General features: G+C 53.1%; 1 protein-coding gene across 12 annotated transcripts in view; it reads left to right on the forward strand.

Annotated features, from left to right (window-relative positions):
• Nucleotides 1-16,771, forward strand: part of PTPRT (protein tyrosine phosphatase receptor type T) — a 1,057,545-nt gene that overhangs the window by 1,000,212 nt on the left and 40,562 nt on the right. For 6 of the 12 annotated variants that reach the window (XM_059133123.1, XM_059133124.1, XM_059133125.1 and 3 more), the window contains 6 exons: nucleotides 1,108-1,167; nucleotides 1,884-2,000; nucleotides 6,257-6,411; nucleotides 9,720-9,855; nucleotides 11,937-12,086; nucleotides 13,703-13,876. In XM_059133123.1, the coding sequence (XP_058989106.1) occupies nucleotides 1,108-1,167; nucleotides 1,884-2,000; nucleotides 6,257-6,411; nucleotides 9,720-9,855; nucleotides 11,937-12,086; nucleotides 13,703-13,876 (792 nt within the window). The remainder of the gene's footprint in view (nucleotides 1-1,107; nucleotides 1,168-1,883; nucleotides 2,001-6,256; nucleotides 6,412-9,719; nucleotides 9,856-11,936; nucleotides 12,087-13,702; nucleotides 13,877-16,771) is intronic. The other 6 variants (XM_059133127.1, XM_059133130.1, XM_059133131.1 and 3 more) reach the window with 1 other exon arrangement.

Below are 16,771 nucleotides of genomic sequence, written 5' to 3' on the forward strand. Positions count from 1 at the left end.
TCAAAGGGTTCTGGGGCCAGCAGAGACTTTATCTTGAGCCCTCTCTCACTTTGTCCTATCCCCAGCTTTACAGATGAGGAAACAGCCCCAGAGGGGCTGGAGCACCTTACCCCTTAGTCCTCTAGCCAGAGCCCAGCCGTGATCTCTGACTCTTAACTCTCCTGCTAGTATCATGGCCCCTCCACTCACCACTGCTCCCCAAGGACCCAGACCCAGAGAGCAGCTACCACAGACAAAAAGGCCCGGCTAGGATTTAAGAATTCAGAAGCAAACTCCACCCTGTTCTATAAAATGGCCCATCTTGGAGACAGATTCCCTCGACGGACAGATCACGAATCTAATTTGGATCTGGGGAGGCAACAGGGGAGCAGTCTCTTGACGGAACTCCTGCTGGGAGCCAACCACTGTGCCTGACGCTCTCTGTGCATTTTTTTCATTTTGACTCTGACCATTGCACGGGGCCATGTTTCTGGTAATTATCCGGGTGGCCTGGCTTTGCATCCCGGCTCCATCCCTTCCCGACCCTGGACAGCTTTCTTAGCCTCCCGATGCTTCTGCTTCCTCATCCGTAAAACAGGGTGATAATCATGTCTGTAAAGGTCGTAGTGATAAGCGATTAAAATAATACATGGAAGGAATTCGTAGCACACTCAGCAAGCGGTGTGGGATGCGGCGAGCTGTGAGTGAGTGTTAGCTGCCCCTACGAATAGTTCAGTGGAGCCTCAGAGAGATTTCAGCACTTTTTGGAAGCTGCCAGCTGTTAGAACCCAGCGATGCATCCTTTTGCCTGCCAAGCCTGTTGCGCTATACCAGCGTTTCCCTAAGTGGGTTCCATGGGATGCTAGTCTGCAGGATGCCTAGTGAGAAGAGGGTTCCATGGTTAAATACGTTTGGGAAATGCTCTGCACTTTTTGCCCCTCTCGGAGAGTTGAAAACACTTTAGCGTTAGCACGGTCAACGAGCTGAGGAGTCTTGTAGCAGAGCGGCCTGTTTAACTTTGTTTAATCCAGCATTTCCCAAACTCATTTGACCACAAAACCTTTTTTTGTTTGTTTGTTTTTTTTGTTTCTTGTTTTCTTTTTTTTTTCTTTACCTAACACCTATTAGCACCCAGCGGAACACACTGTGGGAAATGCCACTCTAGGCCGCGCGGCGTCCCCCGGAATGGTAATGCTTTTGTTCTTTTTAGGGGAAAACAGTGATCTCTTTTTCCTCCCGAGGAGTGTGACCTAGAGTCCAGTGTGGGACTGGCTTGTCGCTGGCATCTGCACCCACCGCCCGGGCAGGGAGCCTTTGTGCAGACGCTTCCCTTTGGGTCCCGCTCCTTGCATCCGTCTCCCAGCGGAGAGCCTTTCTCCTTCCAGCCCCCGGTTACCACCTCTGGATGTTAATGACCCTCTCCCTACCCCCTCCGCTTCCCACCTGTGATTTCTCATCTCTGTTCCGCTGATGCTGCCCCCCACCCCACCCCCCGCCCCACCTGATCTAGCAGAAAGAGGGCTCAGCCAGAGGTAGAACACCGGCCCGGTGACCTGGGACCAGGTGCCGGACCTCCCAACTCGAGCTTTGTTTCCATCTGTAAATGGGGTGACACCACCTGCCTATCTCACCTCGATTGATTTGCTCACCTAGTGTGATAATGGACTTGGAGATTTTAAGGAGCTCTGCCGAAGAAGGTACTACCATTATTCCTAACGGCTCCAGTTCCTTTGGGAGAGGGCATGGCCCTGTGCGGTTTGCCAGTCCCTGGCGAGCTGACAGCCCCTTGGACCGAAATTCCACCCAAATCGCCCTCGGGTTTATCGGAACAGGAAGGCCGGATGAGGCGGCTACTTGCGCTCAGCCATACACTCATCCGTCCTTGTCTCTGTCTTTCCCTGCAGGTGAAGTGTGTGCGATACTGGCCGGATGACACGGAGGTCTACGGGGACATTAAAGTCAGCCTGATTGAGACTGAGCCCCTGGCCGAGTACGTCATACGCACCTTCACCGTCCAAAAGGTAAGCTTCCCAGCAGCTGCCCACCCTGTGTCTGCCACCAGGGACAGATCAGCAATTGAGTTGATGTGGATCCTGTTCCAGAGGCTGCCCTCCTCTAGCAGGAGTGACAAACTGAATTCAGCAGGCAAACAAATGGACTAAATGCCATATGGTGATAAAAGCTGTGGAAGAAACCTGCCACGAGTGAAGACAAGATGAGGTGGTCAGAGGGGGCTTCCTGGAGGAGGAGGCATTCAGGCAGCCAAAGGAGAATGAGAAAGTCAGCTGAGGGAAGAACAGGAGGAACCCTATGCCAGGCAGAAAGAAACAAACATACAGAGTCACAGGGAAAGAAGATTTCCGCATGTTCCAGGCCTATGGTTTTCAACTGGTGGTGATTTTGACTCCTGGGGGATGTTTGGTGATGTCTAGGGACATTTTTAGTTCTCAAAGCTGAGGAAGGAGGGGTGCTGCTGGCATCTGTGGATGGAGGCCAGCAATGCTGATGAACACCCCACAATGCTCAAGACACCCAGCCCCCAGCAACAGAGGATTATCTAGCCCCAAATGTCCATGACGTCAGGATTGAGAAGTGCTGGTCTAGACATTGAAAGGAAGCTGGGCTGGCAGAAGCTTGATAAGCAGGAACAAGATAGCAAATAAGATTTATCATTTAATTCCTTTTATGATATCACTAACATTTATTGAACAATTACTAAAGCAGGTGCTTTTCTAAGTGCTTTGCGTACATGATGTCATTGAATCCAACAACCTCTTGAGAAAGGTACTATTATTACTCCCCGCCCCTTTTTTTGTACTCCCATCTTATAGGGGAAGAAAATTAGGCACAGAGCATGTGTGTCATTTGTCCCACATTGCCCAGCTGCAAGCTGGCTAAACCACATTCCCACCTCAACCCCTGACTTGAAGCTCAATGCCCCTTCCACTTACTCTATACTTGCCATTTTCTGGAAGCATCCACACTGATGGACCAAGTAGCCACAGAGCCAGCAATGCAGAAGCACTGGGGATTCACTGCTCTGAGAGCTGTGCTATTGGGGTTCAGACAAGTCCCTGGGAGGACCAAAGCAGGCACATACTCGGGACAGCAAGTGCACGCATGGTTGATACGGGCACACTACCCCTGGCAGCCTCCCCGCTGTGGCACCCCCACCCCCGCCCCAAGCCTCATGCTTTTAAAGGCTTGTGTCTGCAGACTCAGTCGAAGAGCCAGGAGCAAAGGGCTCTTCTCCATGACAACAGGTACACCAATGTGGCCTTAGGTCAGGTTCCTTGGAAGCAGAGCCTGAGACAAGGATTTGGGTACAGATGGTGTATCCAGGGACCACTCTCAAGAGAAACTTACAGGAGAGGGAGAGAGAGAGGAGGGAGAAGAGGAAGGACCTGGGCAAGGACAGAGTCTTCAGCGGAGTCTAACCTAGGCCTGATCTGCAGGGGCTGCCAGAGCAGGACCTGCACCCCAGATGTGGCCCCCTTGCTTCCATCTGCTCACTGACTGTGGACCAGCCACTGAGAGGTCACCTGCAGTGCAAGTCAGATCCTGTGGGCTGAGGGCACTTCTCCAAAAAAGGGGAGTCACTCTCAGCCAGCCCTCCTACAGCAGAGGCCCGGGGAGGCAGACCCCAGAGGAGGATCTGGCATAGATGCAGCTAGTGCAGGGAGTGAGATGAGTAGCGGGGACAGAGGAGCCCATCCTGGGCTCCACATTTGAGCAGGGAGGCCTCAGAGAACCACAGGCAAGTGCTCAGCAAACACTGCCCAGGTTCTTAGCTCAAAATCGGTTCCTGAGCTAGGGACCCAGAAATAGTAGACAGGAAGTGGTGTCTGCCCTTGAAGAGAGCATAGTCCCACCAGGGAGGGAGGAGCCCTGATCCACGACCTCAGTGGAGGTGGTAAGGGCTGGAACAAGAGCTTCCCTGGGCTGAGTGGACCTGGAGAATGGAATGAAACCCTGAGTGTTGCTGAAGCTGTTTCTTCTACTTCAGCTTCTGGGTCGGAGCCTCCATCTGGGCCTTTGTTCACTCCCGCCTGGACTCCTGCCCCAGCCTCCTATGGGGCTCTCTGCCTCCACTCTTACTCCATTTTAGTTTGGGTTTCTGGGAAGCTGAGCCTGCGGCAGGGCTTTGGGTGTGCTTGCTGAAGCTTGAGAAGGAGCTCTGAGAAGGGCGGGGGAGGGGGGAAGGCAGGCGGGGCAGGGCAGTGGAAGGAGCCAAGCCAGGACATGCTCTCAGCTGGAGACCTAACTAAGGCAGCTGGGTCCCACGGGAGCTCTGGGGCAGGAGTTCCCCCCGCCCCAGTTGATCCTGTCTTGAGGCAAAAGGGTCCTCTGTTCCTCTGTTAAGGCCACCCAACATCCTAAGTTTGCCCAGGACCGTCCTGGCTTTAGTAGGAAAAGTCCCATGTCCCAGGAAACCTCTCAGTCCTGGGCAGACTCACCAGGTCAGCTGGTCACTCTGCTGTCCTGTCAGCCCCTGAATGCCAGCTGCCCACCCCCACCCCCAAGGGAAGGGGCTCCTGGTTGGCTGAGCAATTCTCTGAAGAAGGGGGGGAGCTGTGGACGTCCGCAGCCAAGACTCAGGAGCTGGAGATGGGGGTCCTGGCCCAGGAATGGGGCTCTAGGAGGGTGCCATCAGTGCCTCCTGCACTGCCCCCCAACATTCCCACTCCACTCCAGGCTCCACATAGCCCCCAACACAGCCCTCCCAAAATGCAAGTGTGATGATGCACTTCCCCTTCCGGGCAACCTCCCCAGATCCTCAGTGAGACCCTGTGTGGGATCCAAGGCCTCCCAGCAACAGGCACCCACCCAGCCTCCCACCCACAGTCCCTCTGTCCGCCCTTGCCAGTCTTCCACTTCCCCCCGGGGTGCCCTGTTTGTGATTCTGTGCGTGTGCCATGCTAAGTCCTGTCCCCGTGACGTTACCTGGGCTGCCTCTCTGCCTGGGAGTCCTGCCATCTCTTTGATGGGGCAACACTTAGGCCTTAGTTTCTCATAGTGACTAGGAGTGCAGACTGTAGGGTCCAAGAGCCAGGGTCCAGACTGGGTTACAACTTATGAGTTGTGTGACCTGGTTGTGTTCCTTAACCTAGCTTAGCCTCGATTTCCTCATCCATAAAACAGAGACAACATATGGACTGGTATGAGGATTAAATGAGTTAGTACACCGAAATGTTCAGAAGAGTAATAGGCCTGCAGTCTGTGCTTAATAAATGTTAGCTACTGTTTTCACTATTAATGTACTTCAAGACTCACCTCCTCCAGGAAGCCTTCTCTGATTTCTCCATCCCCAGCTGGGGTTACCTGATGCTCCTTTAAGCACTTCAACAGGTTATCCACTTAGGAGCCTGCCTCTCCATCTAGACCCTGAGTCGCACCAGGGACAGGGACTGTGGCTTTTATTTCCGCCTTCACAGTGCCTAACACAAGGCTTGGCACAGATAACCCTCAGTGAATCTTCCTTAACTGAAAGAATGGTCAAACACTCTTCCTATTTGGTTCTCTCTGCATATCTGCAGGAGAGTACAAGGTAGGAGAAAGTAGGTAAGGGCACTGCATAAGCACAGGCCCCGAGGTGACACCTGACTACGGACTGGGCAGAGAAGCGCCCTTAGCCTGCAGGGTGTTACTGAAGAGTGATAGGAGGGGAAGGGGAAGCGACCAGAGCCCCAGGCCCCACTGCCCCCATCAGTCAGAGACGCTCTGCTTTTATTTGTTCCCTGTCTTATGATTCTAAATAAGAATCTAATGAATAGAGGAGTCTGACACATTTTTTTTAAAACTCGAAAGCCATGAAGAGCGAGGGTCACAGATCCCAGTCACTGAAAGGCCTCGTGTTCCACTGGAAATGACTTGTACTTGGTGTTTAAAACCAACCTTTCTCTGAGTCTGTTCTGCTGAATAGAAGGCCCATGACACCCTTGTCAAAAGGACAAACACTGTGGGTGTGTTATAATGCCCCCTTGGGGATGCAGAGTGTACACCAGTCCACTGAAGGCTCTGAGAAGTCCTGCAGCAAAGCCACTACCTCTACATTATCTACTTCTGTGGCTCCCAGACCCAGCAGATTACAGAAGTCACCCTTTGTGGCAACCTTTGCTCACCTGGCAGGATCTTGTCCTCCCCCATGGCAGGGAGGCTGGCTCTGGCCCCTCCATGGCTGGCTTTGCCCCTCCATGTGGCAGCCATGCTCCCCCTGGGTGCTGGGCGGGCATATGGGGGTGGCAGCTGGAGGAACAGAGGCCCCTTCTCTCCTCAGAAAGGCTACCACGAGATCCGGGAGCTCCGCCTCTTCCACTTCACCAGCTGGCCCGACCATGGTGTCCCCTGCTATGCCACCGGCCTCCTGGGCTTCGTGCGCCAGGTCAAGTTCCTGAACCCCCCTGAAGCCGGGCCCATAGTGGTCCACTGCAGGTAAGAACTGGGCTCTAGCTCCAAACAATGCTGCTTCTATGGTGCTGCTGTCAGTGAGGGAGATACATTCTTGCCACCGGCCTTTCTGTCCCCAAGCCCAGCCCAGATCTCAGGGTTGGCTGACAATAATGACAACAACAACAAAGTAATAGTAACAGTACCAGTGAGTATCATGACTGTTACTCTGAAATACTAAAGCCCCCTGGGGATGTGAGCTCACACTGACAGGATCCGTTACATGTGCACTTTGCCCACCCCTCATGCAGCCTGGAGGGGTGGGCGCTAGCTTCCTTCCCATTCTACAGATGAGAACATTGAGGTGCCAAGAAGGTGGACCATTTGCTCGGGTCACGCAGGTATAGGCCAGTGGCGCCGGGAGTGGACAGGTTTTTGTCCAGAGGCTTGCCCTCGGCTGCGTGCCACAGCAGCGGGGAGCCTCCGTGGAAGCGTGCAGCTCTTCAGTTCTGTTATTTTAAAAATCAATTGCTGGCCTGCAGGGTCCTTAACAGAGAGTAAATGGACAGTGCCAGGCTTCACCTTATTATGGAGAAGAGGTATTTCCAGCTCTGACCTAGAAAGTCGCATGGGGAGTGACTGGCGTGTCTTCCAGTCCTCCTAAATGGAGATGAAGTGTCATGTTAAGGTCATTAAAAATTGGACCAGACCTGAAGGCCAGCTGGCCCACACACTCCTGCCTCCCTCTTCCAGTGTGACCTTGGGCCCAGGCCACCTTTTCAGACCCTGCGTGTTCTTGACTTCAGCTTGCCCTGATGGTGTCCATCTCGGTCAAGGTCCCAAGCGAAGCCAAGGAGAGACTCCACAAACCGCGGGCATCTCAGGGCCGACCTCTTGTCGCTCGACATCTGTGTACCCTCCCCACATGAGCGGGTGGGAATTAGAGACCCCGTTTCACCGATGAGGTCACTGAGGGTTGGCAGGTGACAGTCACCAGCAGCCGTGGGCTCTCTAAGCCTTTTGCATGTATCCTTTGTTTTACGGCTCATGACAGTTCAAGGACAGTAGAATGTTAGCCCCCCAAGTCCCGTGTCCAAGAGGGCAGCCAGAGCAGGGGTAAGGGAGGAATGGAGATGATTTATCAGCCTCTCCTTGCATGACAGCCCTGTCTTTCCTCCAGAGCCAGCCAGCCCAACACGACGAGCACAGTGGTCTCCACTCCCGGGGCCATTCTGAAGATGAAATGTGCTGGCTGACCTATACGCAGTGCCTAGGAGAAGTCCTGACAGCTCACGGCACTTAAAAACACTTCCAGTCTCTGCCTCTAATACTTGTCCACTGCCCCAGACTGTTCATTCTTCAGAGCAGAAACCATGTCTGCTTATCTTCGGATCCCCACTCCTCATCCCAGCATCCAGTGCTTACTGGAGGCTCCATAAATGTCTGTTGAATAGAAGTGGCTACATTTACTGAGAAATTGCAACATCCGTAGGCATAGGGCTAGGTAATTTACATGCACCCATGCTTTTTCAGCATCATTTCCCGCAATGTACATGTACTGGGCTATCGACACGACAGGATGGGTCTGTTTATTATTATCAGCCTTGTTTCATGGTGGTGGTTATTGAAAGCCAGAAAGGTCAAGTCATTTACCCAAGGTCACACAGCTAGTAAGTGGTTGAGCTAGGATTGGGTGCCAGGGGTCTGACCCCAAGTATGATGAGCTACGCTGCTGTGTGAGGCTGGAATACAGCTCAGGTCGTCAGGAGAACCCAGCAGGGAGGCAGGTTGGATGTGTGAGGCTTACAGCCACCGGGCAGGTTGTTCACTGGTGGTGGATACAAGATTCAAAACCAGGTCAGGCTGCTAGTTTTCCCTAACACAGGTGGAGGAGGAGGCTTCAGGAAGAGGCAGATGAGTGGCGGTTTGTGCCCCCTCCTAGACCCTGAGGCCTACTTGCTGCATCCCTTCTGGGGTGTGGAAATGTATAAATACAAGTCAAACTTCACCACTTTAAACCATGAAATTTTACTAAGAACCAAGACTGCTTCCCATGGGTTTGTTTTCCAGATCATTGTGGGACTGTTACCCAGTCCTACTGGCCTGTCCTGCTGGGTTTATGGTCAGCCAGTCCTGCTCTCTTCCTGCTTCATCGCTTGTTTCCCTAGGGGAAGCAAGATGTGAAAGCACAGCCAGCACGGGCCTCCTTGCTAACTTGGCCTTCGCTTCCTAAATTATGTGCACTTAAGGCCAGTGTTCTGTTTGTCTCTGGTTCAGAGCCATGCCTGGAACCCAGCACACATCGGGGAAAGGCTGGTCATGGTCCATGGGTCATGCTGAGTTCTTTTGCTATTTTGTACTTGGCCTGAGATCTTCCTAAAGGAAGCCACCAGTGATTAGAATTGAGCATGTATCAGAATCAGAGTATGTCTACCAGACAAGGGCCTTGGGGCTGTCACCTATTCTAGTTGAAGACTGCTCCTGGCTCACATTCCTGGGAAAGCAGGTGCCCCTGGAGCCAAACCTGGGGCTTGCCACGTGGGACCTCGGATTCACTCTGCCTTTGGGCCCACTCAGAGGATCCGCCTTCCCACCACCTCCCTTCTGTTCCCGCATCTCTCCTTCCTTGCTTCCATCTGTCAGCCTGCTTGCTGACAAAGGGAAAAAGACAGAAGGGGGAGTGAGGAAGACATGTTTATTAGGCATCTCCAGCATGCCAGGCACCATGCCTTGTACGATATAGAGCGGTGAGCTTCACCCACTGGAGGAGGAAACAGCGTGTGGATGTGTTGTCAAAGCATGCGTTTTGTGCTATGACTGTTACTGTATCTAAGAACACAGATCCAAGAGCCAGATGGCTGGGGTGAAAGTCCTACCTCCACAACATGCCAGCTCTGTGACCTTGAGCAAGGTCAGCTCTCTGCGCCTCGCTTTTCTCACCTGTAAAATGGGGTGAGAAACCTCCCAATGCCCTCACAAGGGAGTTAATAGGCAACATTTATAAAAGCACTTAGAACAATGTCTGGCACTTTGTAAGCATTAAATAAGTCCTTGCTAAATGAGGACAACAAAAGTAAGCAGGTTCTGTTAAAACAGCCCCCATGGCAAGCATTGCTCTCCCATTTTACAGAAGAGAGTGCAGAGGCTTTAAGTTCACTCACTTGCTCAGGGTCTCACGGCAGCACTGGGATTCAGACTGTTGTGTCTGACCTCTGCAGCCTGCTGCCCCTCTACAGGGTTCTTGGGGCAGGGCTGAGTGGTTGGTGGAGGCAGGGAGGTCCCGCCTCCCTACGCCCTCCCTACCCCCCACCCCCCGCTCTGAGGTCTCTAACAGACACTGTCCTCTCTTCCAGTGCTGGAGCCGGGAGGACCGGCTGCTTCATCGCCATCGACACCATGCTCGACATGGCAGAGAACGAGGGGGTAGTGGACATCTTCAACTGTGTGCGTGAGCTCCGGGCCCAGAGGGTCAACCTGGTACAGACGGAGGTGAGTCCTGGGGGACTGAGCAGGCTCGCGAGCTGCAGCCCTGGCCCAGGAGAAGCAGGGTAGAACAGACACCCATGAATGGGGACATCCTATAGAAAGAGACATGGGGGTGAGAGAAGTAGAGAGAGGGCATACCTGACTTGCTACGCTGGGACCACAGGAGAAGCTAGGACACAGCTGCTGACCCTGGGGTCCCACAGTGCAAGCACTTGCATCAGTGGGGGTGAGTTCCCCAGCTCTGAGGGCATCCAAGCAGGGACCGAATGGCAACTTTCAAGGATTCTTTGAATAGTATTCCTGCCCTGGGGGAAGGAGAAGACAGAGAGGAATTGGCACTTCCTGAATGCCTACTGTGTGCCAAGCACAGTCCCTGCTGGAATGACTTCACCAACAAAATTATTGAGTACTTGGGCTGGGTTCTAGGGATTCCAAAGGAGATAACACATAGCCCCTGTTCTTGGAGGGAAAAGCAAACCTTCAGGCGTCCCTCTGTTCCTGTAGAGAGCCCAAGACCCAAGGGAAATGGGAGGAGTTCATCTTTATTGTTGAGCACCTACTATGTGCCGGGCATCATGCTAGGTCCTTTATATTCGGGATATTATGTGTATTCCTCACAATAAGCCTATGGGGCGGCTCCTACTAGTATTCCCATTTTACAGATAAAGGGCCCCCAAGTCCTCACACAGGTGGACAGTGGTGGAACCTGGGTGCATGTGACCCCAAGGCCCATGCACTTTTCCCTGAACCATACTCTCTTGTTAGGCAGCCTTTTCTGCCCACCCTACTCCTCAAAGCCATGGCTAATTCTTCTTATAATGAGCCCATTGCCTGGTTCTAGGGAAGGCTGTGGGTACCCAGGCAGGCAGCTAGGGCAGATAAGAAGCTATGTCCTTCATCGGTCCTGCAAAGGGAAGTTTTGGATGTGTGCCTGGCCAGGCACTGCCGGCTCTGTGGAGAATCCCCCCACTTATAAGCATATACACATAAGAGCCCACTGTGGGCTCTGAGCTAACTTCCACAGACTAGCATCTACACTCGGAGAGGCTGCAGGAGAGCGGAGTGGCTGCTTTCTCTGTTCCCAGATTTAAGCTTGCGGAAGACAGGCTCACTGGCTGGCACTAGACACGGGGTCCCTGCTGTCTGTGCAGAGACAGGCATTCAGATCAATCATCGTGATGCATCTGGATAAGTGTTTGATGTAGAGATGAGCCAAGTCACTCAAACGTTGGTTAAGGGCCTGGGGACAATAGCAACAGCTTCCACCTGGTGGGTTTGCAGAAGACTTTCCAGAGGGAATGAAGCCGAGGGGCCATAGCAACAGGGGCACGGGGTTCCAGGGGAAGAGAACAGCAGGAGCCAAGGACACAGGTGGCAGAGGGGCCCAGAGGTCGGGAGCAGACCCTGAGACAAGGCATGTGGTTGATTTGGGAGGCGATCCCAAGACTCACAGGTTGGAAAGCAAAGAGAAGGAAAGGAAGCCAGGCCGTGTGACATCGCTGAGGGGATTTGCAAGCTGTTTCACCCTGTGGACACCTGGAGCTCAAGCCTGCTCGGAGCCCTGAGGGAGTAGGGAACATGCCCTCCCAAATATCCTACCTGGGACAGAAGGAGCTTAGGTGTTTCTGCCCCAAGTCTCTGGTGGACACTGTTTGAAGGTTCCTTCCCGGAGCGCTGACTCTCCAGCCTTGCTGGCTGGCCCTGGGCACAGCCCCAGTGTGCTCCTGGGAACAGAAGAAATCCCTCAGCACGAATCTCAGGTGCTCAAGGTTAGCAGCCTCCAAGGTAGAGGCAACAGCCAAGGGGCAGAGGCAGGCACCATTAGCCCGTGCTGCGGCAGGTCCAGAAGTTTCTAACTGTCATCTGTGACTATACTGCTCGGTCCCACAACGTAGTCTCACCTTTGCGCAGGGAGCTTGGGAAGAATCAGGGAAGCTTGGCCCTTTGGGGTTGGAGAGGAAGCCGTGATGCGGCTATGCAAATCCTGCCCATCCTTCCCAGCCATGGGGTTACATCTGGGCAACATATGCCCAGGCCACTCTTCTTCTCACCCAGACCCCTCTCTCCCCTCCATGGCGTGGCAGGAACAGTACGTGTTCGTGCATGACGCCATCCTGGAAGCGTGCCTGTGCGGCAACACCGCCATCCCCGTGTGCGAGTTCCGCTCTCTCTACTACAACATCAGCAGGCTGGACCCCCAGACCAACTCCAGCCAGATCAAAGACGAATTTCAGGTAAGAGCAAGGCCTGGGCTCGGTGACCCAACCAACTTCAGTGGCACTGAGAACATTCGTGGCGTTTTCTTTGTGAGAACGGATAAGCCCAGTGCTTCCAGTGTCCGAGGCTCTAGAAAGCTGCAGAATGAATTCCAGAACATTCCACGCACAACCGTGAACCGCTATGAACCAATCACTCGATGACTGTTGACCCTTGTTTTTTAACTAAGATCCTGTGTTTGAACGAATGGAGTTCTAGCTAGTGTGATTTGTGGGTGGAGACGAGTTTCTAAACACAGGTGTGAGTTTCATGCCCCACCATCCCTAGAGGGACTCAGGTTTTTTTGCCATTTCTGTACAATTGGAGTGTGTGTGTCCTAGATCCTCCCTACTACCCAGAATGGGGTCTGGAGGCCAACACCATCAGCTGCACCTGGGAGTTCATCAGAATGTAGCATCCTGGGTCCCACCCACAGCTTCTGAACCAGAGTGTGCAGTGTAGCAAGATCTCCAGATGACTTGTCTGCACACGAGACTTTGAGAAGCACCGTCCCATAGCTCAGATCAGCTCAGATGTAGCACATCTGTACCTTGCAGCCCAGGTAGCCAGAATGGTGGCATCTTGGTCTGGAGGCCTGGACATGAATCACTGCGTAAGCCAAGAGTCCAGCCTTTTGTTCTCAGGTCTGTGCAGGGGTCATCCCTCGGCAACAGGAGCTGAGAACCAGGCAGCAGGAAGCAAGGGAGTTCCAGAAATTGAGGTGCAAGTCCTCAGCCCATGATTCCACAGGCAGATATCCCAGCCAGCCAGTACCCCTGTGCTCCCTCCAAAGGAAGCTTTACTGATTGGGAGGGGAGAGATGGAGGCCAGAGCCCCCTCCTGGGTGCACCTAGCATCTGGTCTCCTGGCTGGACGATTCAGCTCTGGCCCCACGCTTGCAAGACTCACTCCGCAGAACCCACTACACTCCTAGATCTTGCCCCCTGGGGGTCTCTCACCCATCCTGAGCAGTTCGTTCTAAAAGCCACTGTCTAGGGGCGCCTGGGTGGCTCAGTGGGTTAAGCCTCTGCCTTCGGCTCAGGTCATGATCCGGGGGTCCTGGGATTGAGCCCTGCATCGGGCTCTCTGCTCAGCAGGGAGCCTGCTTCCCTTCCTCTCTCTCTGCCTGCCTCTCTGCCTACTGTGATCTCTCTCTCTGTCAAACAAATAAATAAATAAAATCTTTATAAAAGCCACTGTCTCTGAGAGGAGCATTGGGCAAATCCTTTCCCTCCTTCCAGGACCCTTCAATGGAGGCATAAACACTGCCCCCACCCACCCCCACCCTCTGACTCCCTGGCTGACCCACCCTTTACTAAGATGAGCAGGTTGGCAGCCTGTGTCTGCTCTGCGCATGGGCATGCTGCCTCTGTAGCCTTGGCATCAGGGTGTCATACAGTCCCGATAGGGAGATGGCAGCACGTCACATGGAGAGGAACAAGCCCTGGGGTGGGGGCGGGATGGTGGGACGACTGGAAGGCCAAGCTTGGAGGATGGAGATAGGATGGGGTAGGCGGAGTTTGAACTTCACCATCTGCTCTATTTGAGGCACATGGCTGAGCAGTGCCTACCTGTCTGTCTTTGTGCCCTACAGACCCTCAACATCGTGACCCCCCGAGTCCGGCCCGAGGACTGCAGCATTGGGCTCCTGCCTCGGAATCACGATAAGAACCGGAGCATGGATGTCTTGCCTCTGGACCGCTGCCTGCCCTTCCTTATCTCGGTGGACGGAGAGCCCAGCAACTACGTCAATGCCGCACTGATGGACGTAAGCTGAGCCCTGGCTGGCACTCACTGGGAAGTTCCTTCTAGGCGGAGATGGCTGGAGCCCAGGGCACCGACACCCCTCGCCACCACCCCGCGGCAGCCTCTCCTTGCTCCTGATCTTCTGGCCCTAAGACCTTTGCTTCCCCGAAGGCTCTGGTCCGAACCTATAGACAAGCTGTGTTCTGGACTCTTTGCTCCCATATCAGCCTGGAAAGAATGCACCCAAAGCATAAAGTGTGTGTCCATGACATCACAGTGCAGGCCTGCCTAGTCCCCTCTCCTGCTGCCTAGAGAGCTGACTCTCAGCCCTCCGTTCAGTTCAGGAAACATTCTCTATGCCAGGCCTTGGCCTGAGCCCTGGGAATACAGGACGGTACAGACATAGGTTCTGCCCTCGAGGGGCTCCCAGGCAGGTTCCCAGATAACTCCTGTGCAGAGGCAAGATTGAGACTGACAGGTTACTGGACAAGTGATGGGATGTGGCAGAGGGGGCACAGAAGGGGACAGGACGTGTTTCTGACTGTCCCATCAGGGGCACTGTCTCCTGTTTTTTCAGCATCAAGTCCAAGAAGGGCACTCCCTCCCTGACCTGGTTGAGGAATCATGACCCTAATGAGGAGGTCACGTCCTTGCTCCTGACTCGCAGGCTTCCCCACTGGCCCTTCATCTCCTTCCAGTGGTCATCCCTCCACCTTCTGGAGGTAGAGATGTTTGTGGCAGGAAGGAGCCATGGATCATCTGGTCTCATCCTTGTACTTTTCAGCAAAGGAAACTGAGGCCAGAAAGAGGAAGAGACTTGCTCAAGGTCACTGGGAAAGCTAGAGCCAGAACCCAGAACTCACACTCTAGAACATTCCGTGGGCCTTCCCCACAGTGTGTGCAATCCAGGAAGACACAGACGTCTTGCCTCCCGAGGCTCCAGATCAAGAATATCATTGCCTGATTGGAGATAAGCCCTTCCAGGTCCCCCTCCCTACCCATGTCCAAGGTCACAACCATGCAGCCCACATGGACTTCCCGTCTCCCTCAGAACAGGCAAGAATATAGAGTGTTTTCTCTTGGGGTTAAAGCCAACTATCTCTCTGACCTCTGATCCTCCTGAAACTCTCCCCAAGGGCCCTCAGTGTTGGAGGCAGGGCGGTGACAGGAGCTTAGTGCCTATCAGCTCTTTCGGGTCCTGCCCTGGCCTCTGCCCATGGGGGGTGCCCAGCTCCTCCACGGACACCCTTCTATGGGTCCAGAAGCAGGGAGCTTTGTCCTGGTCAGATCAAATAGCTGGAGGTGGAGGGGAGACCTCTGGCTTTAGCTTAGGGCCCTCCAAGATCAATGTGTGCATGTATGTGTATGTGTGCGTGTGCGTGTGTGTGTGTGTGTGTGTATGGCAAGAGTTGGAGCCTGGGGGTGTAATCACACTTCCAAGTTCCTCATTGCTTTTTCTCCCACTTGTCCCAATTCCCTCTCCTTGACTTCCTCATCTATGCAAGGATCAAACATGCTTCTGGCCTCTACTTAGTAGGTTAGATGCTGCCTGGAGCCAGATGCCTTCTGCCAAGCTCTGATGCTGATTGTGTTCTCTTTGTCCACGGGGCATTTCTCCTGTGAGCCATCACCGGGCCTTTGCCTTTCTTACAAAAAAAAAAAAAAAAAAAAGTCCTTATCTGTATTCCAGTTCAGTCTGTGCATTATCTGGTAACCATAGCAGCTTTTCTCCTAGCAGAAAAATATGAAGTCCTCTGGGTTAATTTTTAATGTTTCCCCTGGTAAAAGATGATGTTATCCATGAAATGGATTGCCGGCTGATCCCCGAAACCCGGCAGAAGCGCGGATCTCGAGCATATTTTCAGATAAGGCTTTGTCAGGCATGCTGGCCTAATAGAGCATTTATCACAGAGACAAGGAAAAAGGAAAGAGAACTAACATTCGCTCAGTATTGGGCACCATGTCAGAGCCTGGACTTATCCTGACTCATTCTGTATTTGGGTGTTATTGTCCCCACTTTCTGGATCAAATACTGAGGCCCAGAGTATTTGCATGACTGTCTCCAGGTTGACTGACTCAGAAAGGGTGAAGCCTGGGTTCTATCTTTTGACTCTTAAAATCGAGATTTTTTTTCCATGTCTAGAAATGGCTCAAAGACCTGCTATCTGCCTCTAGAGTTTGGCTTTTGGGGAAACTAAATATTGCCCGCCCAGGCCACCTCCATCCTTGGATCATCCCATTGGTCAGAAGACCCTTGGAAGGGGTGCCGGGTGGCTCAGTAGGTTAAAGCCTCTGCCTTCCACTGGGATCATGATCTCAGGGTGCTGGGATCGAGCCCCGCATCAGGCTCTCTGCTCAGCAGGGAGCCTGCTTCCCTCTCTCTCTCTGCCTGCCTCTCTGCCTACTTGTGATCTCTCTCTGTCAAGTAAATAAATAAAATCGTAAAAAAAAAAAAAAAAAAAAAAAAGACCCTTGGAAGACAGGACCCTAGTATCTATAAGCCTGCATTTTTTTTTTTTTTTTTTTTTTTTTTTGCCACCGGGGCATCAAGAGATCATTTATGTAATATGGGTGGCAAAGTGTTTTGCCTGGGTCTTCCCCTCATTTGGATGGGCCTACCCATCCGTCTTCCCTCCCCATCTTCCTGCTGACTCGCCACTCGGCCGAAAATAGCTGTGTCTGCCACAGGGACTATCTCTCAAGAAAGCTTGTTAAGAAGATAAGCTGTGGACAGTCTCTGGTTTCACAGGCCACTAAAGGAGAAGCCCTCCAATCTTTCCAAACACCATCTTACAAGATACTGTAGTAAAGAGGGGCCAGTCAAAGCTTCCCACGTAGCCCAGATTTTCACAGGCTGTTTTCTGTGGGCCTGTTTCCCCATCCGTAACATGGAACTGAGTGGATTCATTTGTTTGCT

Source organism: Mustela lutreola, chromosome 9 (assembly GCF_030435805.1).
Source record: "Mustela lutreola isolate mMusLut2 chromosome 9, mMusLut2.pri, whole genome shotgun sequence".
Taxonomy (NCBI): Eukaryota; Metazoa; Chordata; class Mammalia; order Carnivora; family Mustelidae; genus Mustela; species Mustela lutreola.